The sequence below is a fragment of the Penicillium alfredii genome, assembly GCF_028826965.1.
Source record: "Penicillium alfredii strain IBT 34128 chromosome Unknown utg000001l_segment0_segment0, whole genome shotgun sequence".
Taxonomy (NCBI): Eukaryota; Fungi; Ascomycota; class Eurotiomycetes; order Eurotiales; family Aspergillaceae; genus Penicillium; species Penicillium alfredii.
Window position 1 is genome coordinate 2,927,428 of NW_026622698.1, and position 19,896 is coordinate 2,947,323.

Below are 19,896 nucleotides of genomic sequence, written 5' to 3' on the forward strand. Positions count from 1 at the left end.
GGCTTTTGCACCATCCTTCGATTACTATGGTTGAGAGAAATGTAGAAAAACTTCTACTCGAGCATTATGGGAAGATATCATAATTCCAAGTCCTAATTAATCCAGGGGGCTTTCGACCCCGTATGCATTCAATGATGGCAACTCAAATTCCAGGCTCTGATGCAAATGCACGCTCGAAACACAAAACTCGCTCCGTAGGAAATCAAATCCAAAAACGACGATGCAAAAGTGTGGGATGTATATACGGCAGAGAGAATGACAACCCCCCTGCAAAGTTCCAAATGTCCAATGATGAGAGTAAGGAAAGAAAGGAAGAGAGCAAGCAAGAAAGAAAGATGAGGAAGGTATGCTTCCGGATACCAGAGGAAAGACGAGAAGAATCACACCAGGTTCTTACTACGAGCTTGGATCTCGTCTTCGGGAAGCGAGGCAATCCACAAACATCGCTCGATGATGCCCTGCACGGGCTCGAAACGGTACTTGGTGCTGGCGTCAATCAGACGGAGTAGGTTCTTGACGATGCGGGCAGTGGTACGGTAGCGCTCGAAGTTGACGAGCATCCCTCCGCCGTTGCCATTGATCTGAGCGGGTTTCTGCGAATTGTAGGTGAGGTCGTGCACATACAGACCTAAATAAGAATTAGTACTCTGGAAATGTCAAGGTGGGGTCAGAGTAAAGGAAGGGCCTACCAATGAAAGGAATGCAGCCTTCTTGCAAATTGGCCGTTTCCATTTCAACTCGAAGGTCGTGGAAATTGCGCACTGGCTGGATCAGACACTCCATGTCCTTGAACAGTCGTCTGTCCTCGAGCGGGACCAACTGCCACGTGTCTTGCAGCCGCGAACAGTCGGATGAGGACAAGGCAATGGCGATCTGGAGCATCGTGGCGTAGTTGCAGATGCGGCGCGCATGAGCTGCGGTATGGATGTACTTAATAATTGTGCGCACCCGCTCATGAATGTCGCGAGTCAACACGATCTCAGACAAGACCCATTTCACCATGATATTGAAGCGGCCAACAACCAAATCAATGCCCTTGCGGTCCTCGGACGTGAGGAACTGGACCCAGTTCATGATGTACGGTGAGCAGCTGCTCCAATTCATTTCGACCAAGTCGCGCCAATCAACTTCGCTCAGGGCCGCCATTTCCACCAGTGTTAGCTGCTGAGCGAGAACATGAGATTCACAGGCGAGTACAAAGGGCACATGGTCAGGGCCAGGGTGTTGGATAGTATCTTGGCAATAATGGTTGCGTTCAGAATTGGAGAGAACGTCGCTGGATACTTGCTGTACGTTCCTCAATCGCGAGTTGGGCTTCTCCGTATCCCTATGACGAGGGGATGTTTCGGGGGTAAGAGGCCGGGCCTGGAACAAAACCGGGTCCAATGGCGAGGCATTCAGGGTGAAAGAGCCGGGTTTTTGAATGGTCATCGGTGGAGATGGAGGATGCGCCAGGGGATGAGGCGGGATGTCAACAGTCGATGACGACAGGCTTTGAGTATAGGGGGATCGGCGTGCGCCTGCGGCTTCATGTGCTTCAATCATGTCAACTGACAGAGCAGACAGACGTTTCGGGGTAACTGCGCCAGCATCACGCAGAGCGTATGACGGGGCTGTGGAACCTCGGGGAATACGGCGCAGGCTTTCGGTTTCCTTGATGATTTGAATGGACGGGTGCGACGAGGCCAGTTCAGACATATCCCGGCTCGAGATGAAACTAAGCGGTGGACCGTGAGGATCGTTGTGAGGATGGCGAGCAGTGGGCGGCCGTTTCATGGACTCATCGGTCAATCCTCGCTCGAGAAGCGGAATCGAATTGTAGGATTCTTCAGACTCCGCCACTGAATCAGAGTAAGGACGAGGTGGTGCCAGTCGGCCTGCAACTGTCGAATACGCTGACTTGTCAGTCTGTCGTCTCCGGGGGAGAACATCCCAGTCGGGGTGATCCCTTTCGGCTCTGTCGACTCCGGGCTGCGTCAAAAGCTGTCCCCGGCGAGCATCGCTTCTTCCGACCTTGCCTCGAGAATCATCTGCTTGGCCAGATGCAGGGCCCTGGTCGTCGTCGGATGACCCTCCCCACTTGCCTTCTAGTTTGAGTAAAGTAGACTCGATACCTCCATCGTCATCATCGGGGATCTGGGCGAACTGCGCAATCGCGGCTTCGAATGAGCGCCTCAAGTGTCGCGATGAACGGGTATGTATAAGTGAAAAGCGAGGGTTGGGCGGGATAAGAGTAGTCATGGGCCTGGAGGCAGTATCCTCACTATAAGTCGTGGTGCCCGTGAGAGAATCATCGTAGGAGTAATCAGATATAAACGATGCACGACCCGGGGTCGCGCCGTGCTCGTCACCGGTTTGCATCTGGCGCAGATTCCCGCCGGGTCTCCTGCGAAGTGCCGGCCCAGAGAACTTCCCCAGTCGGTTTTGCATCGGATGGGCAGCACCGGCAGATTGACCCGCCTCGCTACCAATCGACAGGCGCTTTCTAGAAATCCCGCTCTGGAAGGAAGCGTACTTGCGTAGCCGGAGAGACAAGGGAGTCTTACACGGTGTGGATCCACGCTCAACCGAAAATGACCTTCGTGGGGTAGAAGGAGCAGAGGGACGCAAGGAGCTTGAGCGTTGAGCATTTGCCCCCGATTCTTCAGGGCTGTAGTATATCGGCAGCAAATACTGTCCTTCCGCCAGGGTGGACACATGCGACGGCGCGCCATCTGTTGCCAGGCGGTCGTTTGAAGTGTCTTGGCCATGTTCATCTGTGACCTCCAATGTTGACTCTGGAGCAGCGCCAGACATGACGGGAATATCGAACCCGGTATCATCGACGATGACGATTGATCCGCTGTCAGTGGTGATTCCACTTTTGATGTCGGTGTTACCAGCGTTGGGAATCTGAAGGGTTTCAGACTCAGTAGGGTTCTGCGCAGTTTCTTGTGTTGGTTGCAATCCTGGTTCCGCTGACTGCTGGGCCTGCTCTCTTGCTTCATTTTCTTTCACCACCTGGCGGTATTGTTTCAACACCTCGTCGCACAGAATATCGATACGAGCGAGATGCTTAGGACCGGCAGCCAACTTTCTTTCCCGGTAAATATCAGAGCCAAATGCTAGATGCGTAGGCATTGCAGATGTCTTGCCCCGTGAGAGCATTGCCACGGCGTCAGTAGAATTTGCAATGCGAGCAGAAATACTCTGGCCACCGTTTCTCGTGTGCAGAACCCGCTTGATCGAACCCAGAATGGTTCTCATGCCGGAGTTCGTGAGTGCCGGCTTGGACATCGTATCCGGTGTGCTCCGCCGGTCTGGGTTTCCGGTTGTCGAGGGCGGGGCCAGAGGAGGAGAGTCCGGTGCCATCATTGTCATATAGGATTCCGCAGGAGGGTACAGCTCTCCTCGAATCAAACTAACAGGATCCAGGATATCTTGGGTGGCGGATACCATTGCTTCAGGCTCCGTGACGAACATCGGCACACGATCATCTCGCACCGAGTCCGAGAAGCTGCCGCTTCTCTTGTGCCCATGGCCATGGAATGGGTGTCGTGATATTATGGGAGAAACAGGTGGGGGTTCATGGGAGGAAGGCGTGACTTTCGTAAGACCCAATGGTACCGGACGTGGCGCCTTGCCTTTCGAGAAAGGAACGGACTGGTGCTTGGCGGACTTGGGAGGTAGCGAGCAAGACAGCACCTGCATGCTTTGGTCGCTCTGCGTGGAGAACGGAATACTTTGAGCGGTCCCAGCAGAGTCGTTTCGATCATGCTGAGTTGAAAGGCGAAGGCTCTCATGCGAGTTAGAGTCTGGGTTGGGGACCATTCCGGGGAGAGGAAAACTTTGCTGCGGTACATCAGCACTAGGCAGCTCGATCTGGGCACTTCCGGGTACAATGGGCGTGTCTGGGTCATTATATGCGCGAGAGAAGTCGGATGCGGTCCAATAAACGGAGCATTTGCCATTCCAACAACGCTTCAAATCAATGAGAATCTTCAAGTCGCTCATGCCCCCAAAGTCTCGGGACTTGACCTCTCGGTAAAGCGTGTTGATCGTGTCACAAAAGTGGGTCCGAAGGTCGTAGTTCGTAACAAAGTCATCAACAAAATAATTCAAAATCCAGTGTCGAAGCGCCGCAAAGGTGCGAATCCGGATGATCCGCCCATCGTCTTTTAGCCGATTAATCGCCCAGTGCAGCCGTGCAAGGAGGAGAGCTAGCAGATGACCCGTGGAGAGGTATGAACGGAAAGTGAGAAAGAAGTCCGACACCAGCTCGTAGTCCATAAATGACTCGGAGGATATCTGGGCCACAATGCGGGCAGGTGTGGCTGCACTCATGTCCTTTGTGCCAGGAATATACCGAACGACAGACCCATCATCCATTCCTGAAACCAGGTTTTCATAGATAGACGGTTCGACAGGTTCTTTCAATTCGTAGACCACGGAGTTCCTTGGTATTGGGGACGCCCGGCTCAGATCTATGGCCGCTGTCCCCGAAAACATCGAGACCGCAAAAGAAGACCGCTGTCGCGACATGGAGTCCCTCCCGTATACACTCGAACGATGGGTCAGCAGAGGATCCGCCATGCCGCCCAGCAAGGTTGAATTCCGAAAATTGTCCGACATGGATGTGCGGGTATGACCCGAGCTCTGCAAAGCTGCGCTCTTATCGGTCTTAAATCGCGGGGACGTGAGCCGAGGACGTGGGATAGCCTCCGAGGCCGCGTGGCCCGATTTTTGCTCTGCGGACTTTGGCCGGTCCTCAGATCGATCGATAACAATTCGCATCTCGCGTTTTCCAGCTTCGGGTACCGATTCCTCATCTGATGCCGAGTTTGAATTCGACCGCAGGCGACTCTGGATGGATTGATCGAGCTGTGCGGACTGGGGAACGGCGGGCTCGCGAATATCGCGGGGCTCTTCGCGCGGGCGCAGCTCCGAGAGCTGAGAACTTGACCACCGGGATGGATCATCACGAGCGAACGCGTGTCCTTGAGGCTGAAGAAAATTGGTTTTGGCTTGGTCGACAGAGGCCAAGGGTGCTATACGGTGGGCTTTAGGGGTCGGATTCGCAATTGGCCTAGGTGATTCAAGTATTCTGTCAGCCTGTTGCGAAAAGATGCGACACAAGAACGCTGCACGGTGGTTGCGCCATCGATCGTACCTGAGGAAGATCTTCCCATTCTGGCCTACACTTCCTACTGTAAAATGGCCTGCCTTCCGGCCCGGGGAGGCGCTCCGAGCGGGCCACGCTGCGTCTGAGACCGTTGTAATGGACCCTGCCGCAACAATTCATTGCTGTCCTTGGCACGCAGCCCCGTTGTTGCCGTCCTCTCATGCGTTGCTTTCAGCTCCAGGTTTCTCTTGATGAGATTGCTTCCCTGCACGGTGTTGGCACGCCGAAGCGTCGACGGTCCATTCTGGGATCCTCCACTGCGTGTCCGATCCAAGGTCGGCAACTCATCGATGCGAACTCGTGGGGTATTCGGTTCTTTGGACGGCGCCGGCGGGTCGACTGGCGAAGGAAAGGGCTCCATTGTGGGCGATCGCGAAAGCTCGAGGGGGGAAACGCAACCACGCTCACCCCGTTCGCGACGGGTAGAGCCCGAGAAACCAGTGCTGAATCAGGGGCTAATTCAGTAATTCAGGGAGATTAAGTAGCAGAGAATAAAAGTTGCACAGATCAGAATGGTCTCAACATGGCCTGAGGAACAGAGAAAGAGACCGAGGTGACGGGGGGGGCCGGTCAGCTCTTGTTTTTTTTTTTCCCAAAGATCCAAGTGGAGTTGGGGAACGGTCCCGACGCGGCGGAACCAGGCGAACTGCTGGGAAACCGTTGCCCTTGGGAATATAAGGGATAATAAGTTTGATGTTGATGGGTCCAACAAATTCCACGTTAGAGTCGAGGAGTCGAAGAGTCGAAGAGGTGCACAGATGAACATGCGATAGAAAATGGGAGCTCACATCTCCCCCCTCGGACATGGCATTTCACCTGCGAAACAGAGCTGAGCTGCGCTCGTCGGCAAGAGTGATAGGTCACAGGCCCGGTGGGACGCTCTGTTAGCTTCGCCCCGGTGGCAGCGAACGGCTCCGCGAGTTTGGCGCAACTCGCGGCCGCATTTCTGGTTGGTTGTGAGCACCGTTATGTCGTCTCCACTTGACGTTGGATAAGAAGCGGAGCCCATGACACGGCCCTAGGCCGAAAATTAGGGTGCCTGGCAATGGGAGTTCTTTTTTTAACAGTGCCTCAATGTCTCAAGGGGCCGAGTGAGCGTGTCTCACTCCCATCGAACACTTCAACAATCCAAGCCGAATCTCCCCGGTCGCATCCCTGACTTCTGGAGGCAGAGCTGGAATTGCCGCTGCGTCACCCTCGACCTGTGAGATGCAGCGACCCGAAAATTGGATACGGAGATGATGACCCGGCATGATATGTCACATCATTGGACTGTTTAGGTTCCCTTGAATTGAAGCTTGCAGAAATCGCGGGTCCAGCAAGACTGCGGGTTGTCGGGAAGCCAAAATCAAAAGTTCGGTGAAGACCCGGCAGTATAAAATCTACCAGGAATACTGCCTTGTACAAACTGGCTCGATTTGTTTGCGCTTTCTTCGACTTGTTACCTACACATACAAACATCTAAGAAGCATTAATCAATACAAGTCTTCACATGATGGCCCTAAAATCGAGGATTGATCCGAGGTCTGCCTCCGGGCCCACGGTCAATAAGAAGATGCAAGATTTCGGGTTTGGAACAATATAGATTCATGAAGCATATAGAAACTAAGCTAATAAAGAGGTTGGAGGATCCGTATGTTTCTCTAAGCTACCAGAGCTTGCAAACCGGTTTCTTCTCCGGACACTGGAAAGCTTCCTTGAACTCACGAGAGTTCGCCATGGTTTCCTGATGCAAGAGTTAGCCGGGCATCAGGAAGGAGGGAATACGGTGTAGAAACTGACAATAATCCGTGCCGATTTGGGTGCATGAGGATCATTATAAATGGCTTGCTCGGCGGTTCCCTTGGTGTTCTTGCCACACCACCAGTTCCCATAGGCGATAAAGAACAGCTGCTCCTTGCTGAAGAACTCGAGACCCGGAAGATGAAGGTCAGGAGAAGACTCGTCGCGCTTTTTCCATGCATGGAAGGACGCTGTCAATCCTCCAGCATCAGCAATGTTCTCGCCCAGCGTCAACCGCCCGTTGACGTGAAGAGTTTTGTTCTCTGGCCCTGTCACAGTGAAGTTGGAATACTGGTCGACGAAGCATTGAGCTCGCTCCTCGAACGCGTTCACAGTCTTATCGTCCCACCAGTTGGTGTAATTTCCTGTCTCGTCATAGTGTCGACCGGTAGAGTCAAATGCTGCCATTTGTTAGTGAAAAAAAATTCCCAAGCAGCTATGCCCATATAGAAACGAGAGTATTGGCCATACCGTGAGACAATTCGTGGCCGCTAACAGCACCAAAGGCGCCATAGGCCAGATACAACGGGGCGGCGGGCCCGTAGAATGCTGGTGGTTGCATAATACCAGCAGGGAAAACAATCTCGTTGCCGGGAGGGTTGTAGTAGGCGTTGACAGTTGGAGCTGTCATCCCCCACTCGTCCCGATTCGTGGGCTTCCCAAGTTTAGACCATTCGTTGTGAAGCTCAAACTTGACCACGGCGACTTCGTTCTCGAAGAAGGCTTTGCTGGTCAATTTCAGATCCTGATAGTACTTCTTCACGTCCTCGGCATCCATGACATTGGGGCTCTTCGAGGGATAGCCGATTTTCTGAATGATATTCTCCACTTTTTGGATACCCAGTTTTCGAACTTTGGGAGACATCCAGTCGGTTTGGTCCAAAGTGAAAACAAATCTTTCCTTGATATCAGAGACGATTTTGTCACCAAGTTCCTTGGATGCCTGAGAGAATGAGTCCAGGACATAAAACCGACTCAGGCTCCAGCCGAGGCCTGAGTCGAGAACCCTAATACATTTGCGCCATCGCTCTTCCGTGGCATCTGGGTCTTTGCCTGCTAATTCATTTCTGAATCGACGAAGGGGCGTGATTTTATCATCTTCGATGATACTCGAATAACCTTGAATGAGCTTCCACGAGAAGAAGGTTTGAACCGTCTCTCTGGGGGTGTCTTTCAAGATGGTGGACAAGGATTCCATATAGGACGGGGAGCCGACAATCAAACGGTCTCCTTTGTAGTCGTTCGGTGCTAGGCCTTCAATAATGTCCTTGAAAGATATCTCCGGTACCAGGGACTCGGTTTCCTTGATGTTGTGCGGGTTGTAGTACTTGGTGACGTCTTCCTGGGTTTGCGTATCGGGAGTCGCGTTCGCGAGCTTGGTTTCAAAGTCCACAACATTCTCCACGAGCTTTTCAGATTCGCCACCAATAAACGCTGGAAGGACCTGCTTGAGCACGGCGGTGTATTGGGCCACGGTCTTGGTGTTGTTATAGTACTCCCTTGCGGGAAGCCCAATCGCTCGTGGTGGCGTCACAAATATCACGACATTATCAGGGTCACGGTCATCCGACTAGAAATTTTCATGTTAGACCAATTACAGCCCAACCTACACAAGAGATCGGGGATTGACATACAGAAACACCAGATGACACTAGGACATTGACCCCTGATTTCATCAGATACAAGAGAGCGTCCGTGATGTGGTCTTTGACTCCCTGGGACTCTGTCTTTGCGGGATATATCTTCTGCAGCTCAGTCAGAACTTTCGCCAACGGTTCACTGCCACGTTTCTTGATGGTGGGTTCATCCAAGCAAGCATCATACGCAGCTTTGAGTTTCTGGAAGTTGTCGGCGTCCGAGGGGTTCGGGGCCTCTGAGCGCTCGAGTATGTGACGAAGCCGAGTCTGGGCATTCTCTGCCATGATGGTGCCGGCAAAAATGGATCCCTGGTCGGAACGCATATCATGGCGCTCCCTCCATCCGCCACAGACATATTGATCGAAGTTGGTGCAGGGATCTACCTTGGCGTAGTTGGGATCCAAGTTGTAAAGGATCTCTGATGCTGCATGCACGCATTCCGGTGACTGGCAGAGTGAGGATGCATCGGAAGTCGGCGGGGATTTGTCGTCCTCGGGATCCTCAGTGAGGGTGTCTAGAGAATATGGTTGCCGTGTTAGATGTAGACGCTCCAACCAAGAAATCAGAGATCATACCAATCACCACTCTCCCCAGAGTGTAAAGTAGCCAGAGCAGCCAGGCAGTCAATATAAACTTCCGAAATGCAGGCCACCATGGGCAGGCTCTTTGTTGCTTATGGTTGCGGCTTAGTAAAGGACGGCGAACAAAGTCATTGTTCTCCATGTTGATGTCAACATTGCTCTTCAGCAGCCGCTCATTCTGCTCGGGATCAACATCTTGCAAAGAATGGGCTGATCCACGTCTACTGCGAGAGTCAGCATTCCATTCCGGCGACACATTAGCGCTGGCACATGGCAGCATTTGCGGGGCTGGCGGAACAGACCTGTTCGATGGATGGTCCATGTTGGCGTTGCCAGGCACTTTCTCCTGCCGGTTCAATATTCCAGGAGAGCTACAACCCAATGCCCATTCAAGAGGCACTGAATGTCTCGCCTGAGCTGCTCGCCTGGGGGCCGAAGAGAGGATGGCGCCATCGCTGGTTGCTGAGTCATCTTGTGCTCGGCCACGGGGGTTCTAATGAAATCTTTGTGGTTACTCAATAGTGACACAAGTGATGATGTGACTTGATTTTGAGGAATCTCAAGTCCTAGATTTCTTGGCTGTGTGAGGTGAGGTGATCAAGATGGGGTATTGTCTAATTCAAATTTCCAAATGCCGAAAATATATATCATAGCAAACAAGGTATAGATACTGATGGCTATTATGTATCATCACTCTCAACAAGCTTAATTACCAAAGACTTATTAGTTTAGGACATTTAGATTATACGATTTAACTTAATGCTAGCTGGGATTAGGCACTACGGCGGGGGGCTATTAGCATCTATTACTCAGTGCTTAACTTGAACTTTGGGTGTCTCACTTTCACCATTATCAACATCTTCCTTTTTGGTATTATATCACAAGAAAATTGGGATTGAAAATTTAGCTAAGAAGAAAATAGCCAGTTCGCAAATATAGATATTCAAGAGAAAATTAAACAGTAGCAAAACCACAGGCATAGGGTCAGCCATAGCATCTTTCCTGTAGCTACTCTGTACTGACCTCCGTATTCTTGGTGGCAGTACGGAGTAGACCGGGAAGCCATTGGACCCTAACGCCTAACCCAAGTTAGCTGCGCCGCTCTGAGCTGCTCACTGAGCGACGATTATTGCTTTAGCTAGTTGGGGCGGGGGCCATCGGGCCTTGTTCGATAGCATGAAGTATCGGGATCCCCATTTTGACTTCGTAAGATTTGAACCCTTTTCACTCTTGATTATAAAAAGAGACAGCAGAGAGATAACTGAAAGATTGAGGTTTTAGTTATCTGTCTATTTATTTCATTTTTCGCCTTTTAGATGTCTAGCGGACCCTGCTATTTTAGGTGCAAAGCGTATGGCGATCTAAGTGCACAGATACCTTGGATAGCTATTCGGGGGGGAGGGCGGGGGCCACGGGGGTCAGGTTCGACAATAAAGACTTTAGGTAGAGTCTACTTTTTAATACTTTGCCGGCCAACTTGACACTTGGATCGTGAAAGAAATAAGAAGGATGGAGAGGAATTAGAATTGCATAGGGCTGTCTCTTTTTCTCTACTTGTACTCTGTATACTTGGTACCAATCTCATCCACTCACAGAGTCAATCCCACCCTCACCGCTTGGCAATGTGTTTACGGGGTAAGGGGGCTAATTGATCATCCAATATAGTGGGTTTGCCCGGTTCTGTCACTTGAAATGTTCTGCTAGGCCCCAAACCTAAGAAGAATTATTTCACGACGCCCACAAGGTGGCTTGCCTTCTTTTTCTTCTCCAAACTTTCGTCTCTTCACAAGTCTCTCCACATGATGACTGGCTTAGGCTGGATACTACAAATATGTTGTCTGTTGACAATTCTGCTGACTATCTGGACACTGGGCGCAGAGGCGGACCTTATTCATCGTTCCTGTGCCAATTTAAAAGAGTACGATACGCGCGGGAATATAGTGACAAAAGGAGATTATCACGACAAGGTTCTAGCAGCTGTTGAAGAGACCACTAAAATGGTTCAAATTGCTTACAAGTTGATGAAATCCTATGCGGAAGGGAACGCTGGCATATTCGACAGGATGAGGGCCAAGAATACCTTCTACGCGCTCCAGGGAGATACCGGTGCTAGAAGAGTCACGGCTGAGCCACGTTGGACAACTGTTTACGGTAAGATTCTATATTCCGTCTTTTCCCTCTTTTACCTGAACTTAACTTGCGGGATATTCTAGAAAAAGTCAAGGAACTCGCTCACTTCCTGAAGTATCGTCGTCAACGATCGAGCCACATTTATTGCGGAGACTCGCATCTAGAGCGATACGACATTCTCGTTGATGGAAAAAAAAGAAATCACCGGTGCCTAAAGAATATCAAAAATACGTCACACATTTCCAATTTTGGGGTATGCTTCCTTTGAATGCTTCCTTTGATATCTCCTCGCTTCGCTCAAGTTTCTTGATATTTTCTGCTAATATTGTAGATAGCTGACTGTGTCTTATAGATCCTATCCTGAAGGACGCGGGAAAAGACGAATGGTGGGACGTTGATGACCACGCGTGTGGTGACGGATCAATAGCGGCTACAACTGTGCAGTTCGAATATATCCTAGTATGCAGCCACGCCATTGAAGACGAAAGGACCAAAATCGGCAAATACCGAAAAACCGACTGGAGCTATTCAAACAGTGATACGATGCGTTCCCTGGATGACCATTGGAAAACCTTTCTCAGCTTCACTTTTCTTCACGAGCTGATCCATTTGCTCTTCAAATGTAGGTCTTGCCTCTTGTCTCTTGCAGGATAAACGGGAAAGAACCATCGCTGACTTGATTATTTCATTTTTTTTTCGTCTTCAGACAGAGATGTCGCGTATATGATCAGGCCATATAGAAAAGCCTATGGTTTTGATGGGGCAGTGAAATTACTGAGACGAAGGGGGGATAAGGTGGATATGAATGTCGATAATTTGGCGATCTTGATCTTAGGTAAGCCAGAAGATCATCTCTAAGCATAATTGGCAGAGCAGGGCTAATCTTGAATGGAATCACAACAGCATGGTTCATGGAGGTTGATGATTGGAGTGAGGGATACCCCCAAAACATTCAAGATTTGCGATGCTATGTCTAAGCCGCATTATAGACACAGGTCTCCCAAATTGATCTACTATCGTTGATAGTGAGACATTCCCTACAGTCAACACTGTAGAAGAAGGCACTTGTAGATCATGGTGTACTATCTGTCATATGTCATATGCCATATAAGTGCGTAGGTACCCATGCATGTCCGAAACGACGATCATGCAAGATTCAAATCAACGCAAAGATAATCAAATATAGGATCAGAACCCAACAGGAATATGGCCACCAATGGCGAAGATAAAAGTGCATGAGAAATCCTTTGGATTATCAAGCATTCATATTTATCCCCGGGCAGTGGGGTGGGCAATGTCTATGAATATTGAGATAACGGCCTGGCTTGAACAGCGTTGGACGCCATCATATTCAAATATGATCTCGTAACATAGCTGGCCATAAATGGCGATAAGTCCCACTGAGGTTGAATCTCACCTCCCATACAAATAAAAGGGGATTTCGTAGAATCTATAAAAAGAAGAGAATGTTCCGGTACGTTAGTCCTGGTTGTATGCTCCAAGCATATAGTTGAAAGGACACTGAGAAAGGCCCCAAAAGTATCTGTTTTCGGCGTCCAGTTCACCGTTACTTAGCCTTGTGGTGTATTTCCCAAAGATAGCCCGAATATTCGCCATAAATGGCCCACACTACTAAAAGCAAGAAATTCTCCGAGCATGCACATCTTCACGCCAGAACGGGCGAGAACCCCCCCCAATACAAGCCCTTGGCAGCCGGGGAAATTTCCGACCTTCATGGGACATCTCGCAAAGCCGGGATTTGGGCTGCCAAATGTGGATCGACGTTTAATTTGCCAGGTCTCCACACGTCCAACGCACCCTGCACCGTCTGGCCGTTAGGCCGTTTTGTGTACCGCGTATGCCGTTAGTACTGTTGGCGGTAATGTATGATGTATTGTGAAATGGCCTTGGGTGAGCGGAGAAAAGGGAGGGTGGCCGAGTCGAGTCTAGCTCTTGATTCATGGTGTCGTTTGAAGTATTCATTTATATGCTTGTGATTTGTAGTATATGATTGCGATTGTGCAGCCCTTCAAATATCACCGGCATTTAATTCAAAAGCAGGTCTTTAAGTTCTAGATGGAGTGGTTAGTCTATAGTAAAGCCATCCTGTGGCTGAAGATCAACTGCGGGAGAGTTTGTTAGTTCAGCAGGAAGGTTCAACCAAGGATATAAATCGAGATAGTATCGAGTGATGTCTGAAACCCAGGAAGCTATTTTTCGGAGTATCGAAGCTGGTTCCTCTGAGGCGTAGCATGTAGTTGAGTTTGTGATCCCTAAACAGTATCAGGAACTTGCTTGATACTCCCTTGGTAGGAGAGCTCGTTGAAATACTTGAATTCGGGCTCTTTCGATCAGATATCGAACCCGAATTCTTGTCTCTTGCGATTCTAAGTGTATCGAGATCGACTGTTCGAATTTCCACGTTGCAGTATGCAGCCGAAATCCACATGCTGCGACCGTGGATGTCCTGCATGATTCTAGCTCATGAATCATGCAAGGGACTGCTACTGTTATTGCGTCTCCATCAGGGATAAACAGCTGCTGTCTCCGGATCAGATATCCTGCTTTAGATTGAAACGAAGCTGAGCGTATTCATAGTGCGTATAAATTCAACAAATGTGTGCACAAGTCCAATCAGAACAGGATGCGGACCCCTGCTCGAGTCATGCCTAGAGAAGAAATCAAGCCGGAGACCAGGAACCGGGATCCTTGTCCCCGGTTTCAGGTCTGTGGCATCCCATAAGTACCCCGGAAGTCCCGAGCGCTGTCGATCCACAGCGCGAACAGGGAGTGCGACAATCAGCTTGAATCCCTCAAGGCTGACGTCTTTGAGTTTTGGAAATGTTTAGCTTGCGATTGACTGCATGAATCAGGATGGGAATGTTACATAGCGTTGAATTACGAGCGCCCGGAACAAGTGGAACCAGAGAGTGACAGGATCGTAGCGTCGTCAGCTACTGTTTTGATTTGGGGGGTCAAGCCTTCCAGCTGTGATCCACGAGTATGTAAGGCAAAACCCACGTGTGCAGATGCCATGCAATGAAGCCGAGATTTCGAGTCCGTGGATTTCGAACAGTCCCAGTCGCGCTGTGTATCTGGTGGGATCGGGGCTGTCTGGAGTGGGGGCACTTCCAACTATTACCGACGTGCATGAACGTTCACCACAAGTCAGGATTCAATAGTTTGAACCTCGGCATGAGCCGTCGATGTTGATGGACGTAGGAATGGATTGGAAGACGGAGGATATCGGAGCAGGGAGAAGCTGGAGTGAACAAGTGAAGTAAACAAGTGAAGTCGAAGTGGAAGAGGGGAAAGAGTCGGGACAGAAATCCGCCGTTTCAGAGTGAGCAGCCGATCGATGCATTCCACATGGTGGCTGGGCGTGGATGCATGTTACATGTTGTATTATTAGTATTATTGGTATTAGTATTAGTATTATAGCTATCATTTCTATAATTTTAATTGATTTGTCTTGCACCTACTTAAGCTGCGAGAAAAAAAAAAAAAGTAGATGCTACACATGGGCCATTTCACAATACATGGATGCCCCCATTTCCTGGGTAGTGACAGCTCCAAGTGACAGGCGGCCCGTCTTGATTGTTCCCCATAATCGCATTGTTATGTATGGGATTTTCCCAGTATTATTGGGCCGGGGGCCAGGTGGATCTCAGCCGAGTGCCCCTGTATTTCCCTGCAGACTCGCGAAGATCAGTGGAAGAGACGGAGACGGGGAGAAAGGGGGAAAAGTACAGAAAAGAAAAGAAATTATAACCATTGTATCAAATAAAGAATCAAGAAGAATAAAGAAAGGAAGAAAGAAAAGGAAAGTACACAATTCTTGATCAATCAGGAGACAACATTCCCGAGGCCTGAAGAACAAGGCCATCGCGGGAAATCTTGCGATCATTTCAGCCGGGCATCCTCTCTCCCCGCTTGTGGGCTTCTTCGCGTGGGACGGCAGAGAAAGAGATGTACGACTCATCTCTCTAATCTTCCATTTCTCTTGCCCTTTTTCCTTCTCTGTTCCCCCCCCCCCCCCCCCCCTCTTCGCCTCGACCAGGTTCGGCCCCCTCTCTCGACAAAACCCCCCCCCCCTTCCCAACACTTTGGGATTTTTGGACTCTGTGGGAGGCGTTGAGTTCTTTGGGTTGTGTTTTTCTTATACCGGAACATCCAGGATCCAGGGGATTCTGCTCTGATAAACTGCGCGACTGAACTTGGGAACCTCTCGCGCCATCCCGCTGTCTCGGCCGCGATCGTCGCTATTTGTTTTTCTTTTTTCGCCTTCCCTCGACGTGTGCCCAGCTGAAGTCGCATCGCCGACCACATACCGAACTCGAGACTTGTCTCGGAGGATAAACTGGCCCAATTGGAAATAAAGCGCACTTGTCTTTGGAACGTGGTCGATCCCGGGTGTGGGGAAGAACCGATCGAAGCTCCCAGCATCAGCACCATCCGGACACGTCCACGGGCAGTCTCGTTGGGTTAGTCGAAGGGGGATACTCAAAAGAGCTTTTCTTGTCGGTAGGGACTTCAAAACAACCCCCTAAATGCACAACGGCCTCGTGTCTCTCGAGTCCTGTCAGGTCCATGTCTCTGAGCAGTCCGGCTGAGTGGCGCACGGCTATCGCATCCCTGACTCAGTTGGAGTTCATCAAGGTGTCGAGTGTTCCAAGTCACTCCAGTCACTCCACATTTGATGGTTGCTAATGACTGCCTCACTAGACTATTTGTCGTCCCGTGCCTGAATCATGGGTTGCATAAATTCCAAGCCCGCTGAGGCGGACAGGAACGCTGTTCAGCAGAGTGCTCGCATAGACCGAGCCCTCAGAAATGACAAGAAAACGATGGACCGCACCATCAAGATCCTGTTGCTGGGTGGGTGATCCCTCCGCGGTTTTGACAATGTGCCATTGGCACCTGGCGCACAACGCTGACCATCTGATCAGGCGCTGGAGAGTCAGGCAAGTCCACCATCATCAAGCAGATGCGGATCATCCACAGCCGAGGCTTTCCGGAGGAGGAACGCCATCAGACACGCGCCGTGATCTATTCGAATGTGGTCATTGCGTTCAAGGTTTTGTTGGACATTATGAGCACCGAGAATATCAAGTACGAAAACGAGAAGAGCAAGGTATGTATCTAGTGGATTCTTGCATGTTGCGCATATGATCCAATTTATTGACTCTTCTGAAAGGGACCGGCGGAACTACTAGAAAGTGCCGACTCTGACGTAGGGTCGGATGAGGCCTTCTCTGACCGCAAGGTCCGCGACGCCATGAAGGCTCTGTGGGGTGATGGAGGAATCCAGAAAGCTGTTTCGCGCGGTCACGAATTTGCCCTCAACGACAACTTGCATTAGTACGTTCTTGGATCATGGGCCCATCTTTTTCTCTTGCTGATGTTTACCCCCAGCTTTTACGAATCTCTGGACCGCATGTTTGCACCGGGCTGGCTCCCTGATAACCAGGACATGTTGCAGGCTCGACTTCGGACGACAGGAATCACCGAAACTCTATTCGAGCTTGGGCAGATGAATTTCCGCATGATGGATGTTGGCGGTCAACGGTCAGAACGAAAGAAATGGATTCATTGCTTCGAAGGCGTTCAGTGTCTGCTATTCATGGTAGCCCTGTCTGGGTACGACCAGTGCCTGGTTGAAGACCAGAATGCTGTAAGCGCGCGACATGTCCCTTATCTTCCCTGGTTGACGACTAACGAGTGTCCTCGCGTTACAGAATCAAATGCACGAAGCTATGATGTTATTCGAATCTCTGGTCAACGGCGAATGGTTCAAACGCAAGCCTATCATTCTTTTCCTCAACAAGATCGATCTGTTCAAGGCCAAACTCGCCATTTCCCCTGTTTCAAAACACTTCCCCGATTACAGCGGCTCCAACTCCGACTTCGATGCTGCTGCTCGCTATTTCGCCGAGCGCTTCCGCGGCATCAATCGAATACCCGATCGCGAGATCTACATCCACTACACCAATGCTACCGATACCACGTTGCTCAAGGCAACCATGGATTCAGTACAGGATATGATCATTCAGAAGAACCTCAACACCCTCATACTATAAGGCGACAACACCAAGGCACGGTGGCCTTCATGAACTTTTTCCTGCTACGAATTCCCTCCTCTTTTTGGTTTCTTTCCTTCTCTTTCCTCGAGCCTTTCAGCCTACCATTTTTTTTTTCTGTTGCATTATATGGCGGCTATCTTTTCTTTTCTTTTTTTTTTCACTTTTACTGTTTCTTTCTGGCAGTCCTTGGACGTTGCTCTCCCTTTTTGTTCTTTATTATGTTTTGCCATCCTTCCCTTCTTACGAAGCGTCTTATAGAGGAGCCACTACCGGCTCTCTGTCGCATCCTTGGGTCTGCTTCGTTGCATCCAAAAGCCCATCTTATTTCGCCAACTAATGTCCCGCATCGGTTTAGCGACGGTTTTCTTTCTCTTTTTTCTTTTTCTCTGTTATAATGCAGGATGATACCACTTGCTTTGTCTGCAATTGTGTGATACTTGACGATTGCGTTATGTATTATCAGTCAGTCTTGTTCGTTTTATTAACGAGGGAACTTCCTTGCTCTTTGGAACACGGCGTCTCCTATTTCATCCCTAACATACCGAGTCTGATCTGCTACGACTGACGGAACCTCTATTGGAGAATAATGTATGGATACCTAGTTTTTTCTTACATACTGTTCCAGTTTAGCTCTGGTTAATTTCATAGGCTATTCTGTAATTTATAATCTTCTAGCGAGTCCCCTCAATGAGAAGAACTGCCCATATCGTTGGATGTAGACAGGAGACAAATCCAGTAATCTACGGCGTACGTCTGAGAGTCGCCACCTCAGGCATCAACTTACCTAATGCCCGCATGATCAGTGACGCCGAGTTCCGACCCGACTGATTTCGCCTCTCATTCGGCTCGACTCATTCAACCCTCACTGTCTCCCCAGATCCTGGGTCTCCCGCTAAAGATGTTGTCAACATCGTTACGCCGGGCTGCTTGGGCACCTTTGTCCAACGTTGCTCGCCCGGCTCAGAGCCTCCCCCCAACCTCACCCCCAACGGCCTCGGCGCGACCCGCCATGTGCACCAACGCCGGTATTCCTCTTCGTCCAAACCGCCCGTTCCGCCCAGCGATGGACCACGTCGGATGGATGCTTCTGCTCCCGCTAAGGGAGTGAATGGAGCTGGCGAGAAGAGCAAGGCTCCCCGCCGCCGAGGGAAGGAGAACAGTGCCCGGAACGGATCCTCCAAGTCGAACCAGCATGCGGCGTTTTCGAAGCTGCCGAGTGTTCCCTCAACGCAGCACCGACAGCCACATGGTAAGTAGCCAGAGAAAAAACGAAGTTCTTCATGTATTTTGCTTGGTTTTGCATGTTTTCCATTCGTCCGACCGGTTAACATTTGATTTTGCTTCAGCAGATGTCCAACTAGCGTCGTTCTTCTCCATCCACCGTCCCATCTCCGTGACGACCACAGTGCCCCCAATTTCGAGCGCCGAGGCATTTGATGCGATCTTCGCTTCCAGGAAATCGCTGAAGAACGAATCCGACGATGTCATCTTCACTTTGTCTTCAACGGTCGAATCCATGGAAACCACGGCGCAGTCTATGTCCGATTCTGAAGAGCAACTGCACCGCAGCTTCGCCAGCGACCAAGACGGAGAGATCCGCATGGTTGATGTCCCGGAGACGAAGTTGTCTGTGGAGGAACTCACCCGTCGACTCCGCCCGTTCCATCCCCCGCCGCCGCCGACCCCCATGGATACCTCTGCCTCCGAGGCCATGGAGTCGGCCGATGCCCAGAAGCAACACGAGACTTCGACCTACTCGACGGTCTTGACGATCCGTGAATCTCGGCACGCCGACGGCCGCAAGACCTACGAGGCACACACGGGCCCGTTCGTCCGCGACGACGAGGTGGAGGCTCCCGCCGGCGTCCGCGGTGAAGCCACCATCGATGCCCCCAGCGGCTCTGCGCCCGGTGCGTCATACATTGAGCGTCTGCGCCACAACCGTATGCAGGCCATCAGCACCCGGCGACGCCGCAAGGCCAAGATGAAGAAGCACAAGTTCAAGAAGCTGTTGAAGAGGACGCGCACTTTGAGACGGAAACTCGACAAGGCTTAGACGGGGTATTCTTGTTTCTTTTTGGCTTTGGGTCTCTTTTCTTGTTGGTTTCCCTTGTCGATTGCATCTCGTTTCCTCTTTTCGACCCGGCTTGTTGCATTTTTTTTCTCTCCTGGGTTCAAGTTCTAGTCTTTGTTCAGGGCATATATCCTCTTTCTCTTTCGTACAATTTTTGTTTCTCTCTGATTTCTTCCTTCCCGCCTATACACATTCTCTATATCTCCCCCCCTCCCCGCCTTGTTTGCTTTTCCTATGCTCGATCGAATATCCAAATATCCTGCATGTGGCTTCGTTCACGTCCCTGCTTAGAGGCTCGTGGTCTGGCTTTTTGTGTCTTGGGTGGCTTGTCCCCGTGCATGGCGAATAGTCCAATAGATTCAGTCCTCTTGACATCACTTTTCAAGAAGCGTAGTGAGAATTGTAGTCTCTTTTTACTATGTTTCACTCTCGTTGAGGGCTGAAGAT

The 19,896-nt window shown here is 50.4% G+C and overlaps 4 protein-coding genes across 4 annotated transcripts; 2 read left to right on the plus strand and 2 right to left on the minus strand.

The window, feature by feature from the left end:
* Positions 1–380: 380 nt before the first annotated feature.
* NUU61_001142 (mitotic regulator LTE1) lies at positions 381–5,522 on the minus strand (the record flags this gene model as incomplete). The annotated part of the gene is made up of 3 exons (XM_056651724.1): positions 381–628; positions 690–5,065; positions 5,188–5,522. 3 exons carry the CDS (start codon positions 5,520–5,522, stop codon positions 381–383), a joined length of 4,959 nt encoding a protein of 1,652 aa, XP_056516574.1.
* A 1,287-nt stretch (positions 5,523–6,809) lies between these two features.
* Positions 6,810–9,442, minus strand: NUU61_001143 (M13 family metallopeptidase; the record flags this gene model as incomplete). Its single annotated transcript, XM_056651725.1, has 5 exons — positions 6,810–6,887; positions 6,944–7,344; positions 7,415–8,513; positions 8,578–9,095; positions 9,157–9,442. 5 exons carry the CDS (start codon positions 9,440–9,442, stop codon positions 6,810–6,812), a joined length of 2,382 nt encoding a protein of 793 aa, XP_056516575.1.
* A 6,601-nt stretch (positions 9,443–16,043) lies between these two features.
* Positions 16,044–17,372, plus strand: NUU61_001144 (guanine nucleotide-binding protein subunit alpha; the record flags this gene model as incomplete). The annotated part of the gene is made up of 5 exons (XM_056651726.1): positions 16,044–16,170; positions 16,242–16,426; positions 16,490–16,653; positions 16,708–16,966; positions 17,031–17,372. 5 exons carry the CDS (start codon positions 16,044–16,046, stop codon positions 17,370–17,372), a joined length of 1,077 nt encoding a protein of 358 aa, XP_056516576.1.
* Positions 17,373–18,273: 901 nt separating this feature from the next.
* Positions 18,274–19,431, plus strand: NUU61_001145 (mitochondrial 37S ribosomal protein mS38; the record flags this gene model as incomplete). Its single annotated transcript, XM_056651727.1, is given in 3 exon segments — positions 18,274–18,425; positions 18,437–18,624; positions 18,725–19,431. 3 exon segments carry the CDS (start codon positions 18,274–18,276, stop codon positions 19,429–19,431), a joined length of 1,047 nt encoding a protein of 348 aa, XP_056516577.1.
* Between the last annotated feature and the right edge of the window lie 465 nt (positions 19,432–19,896).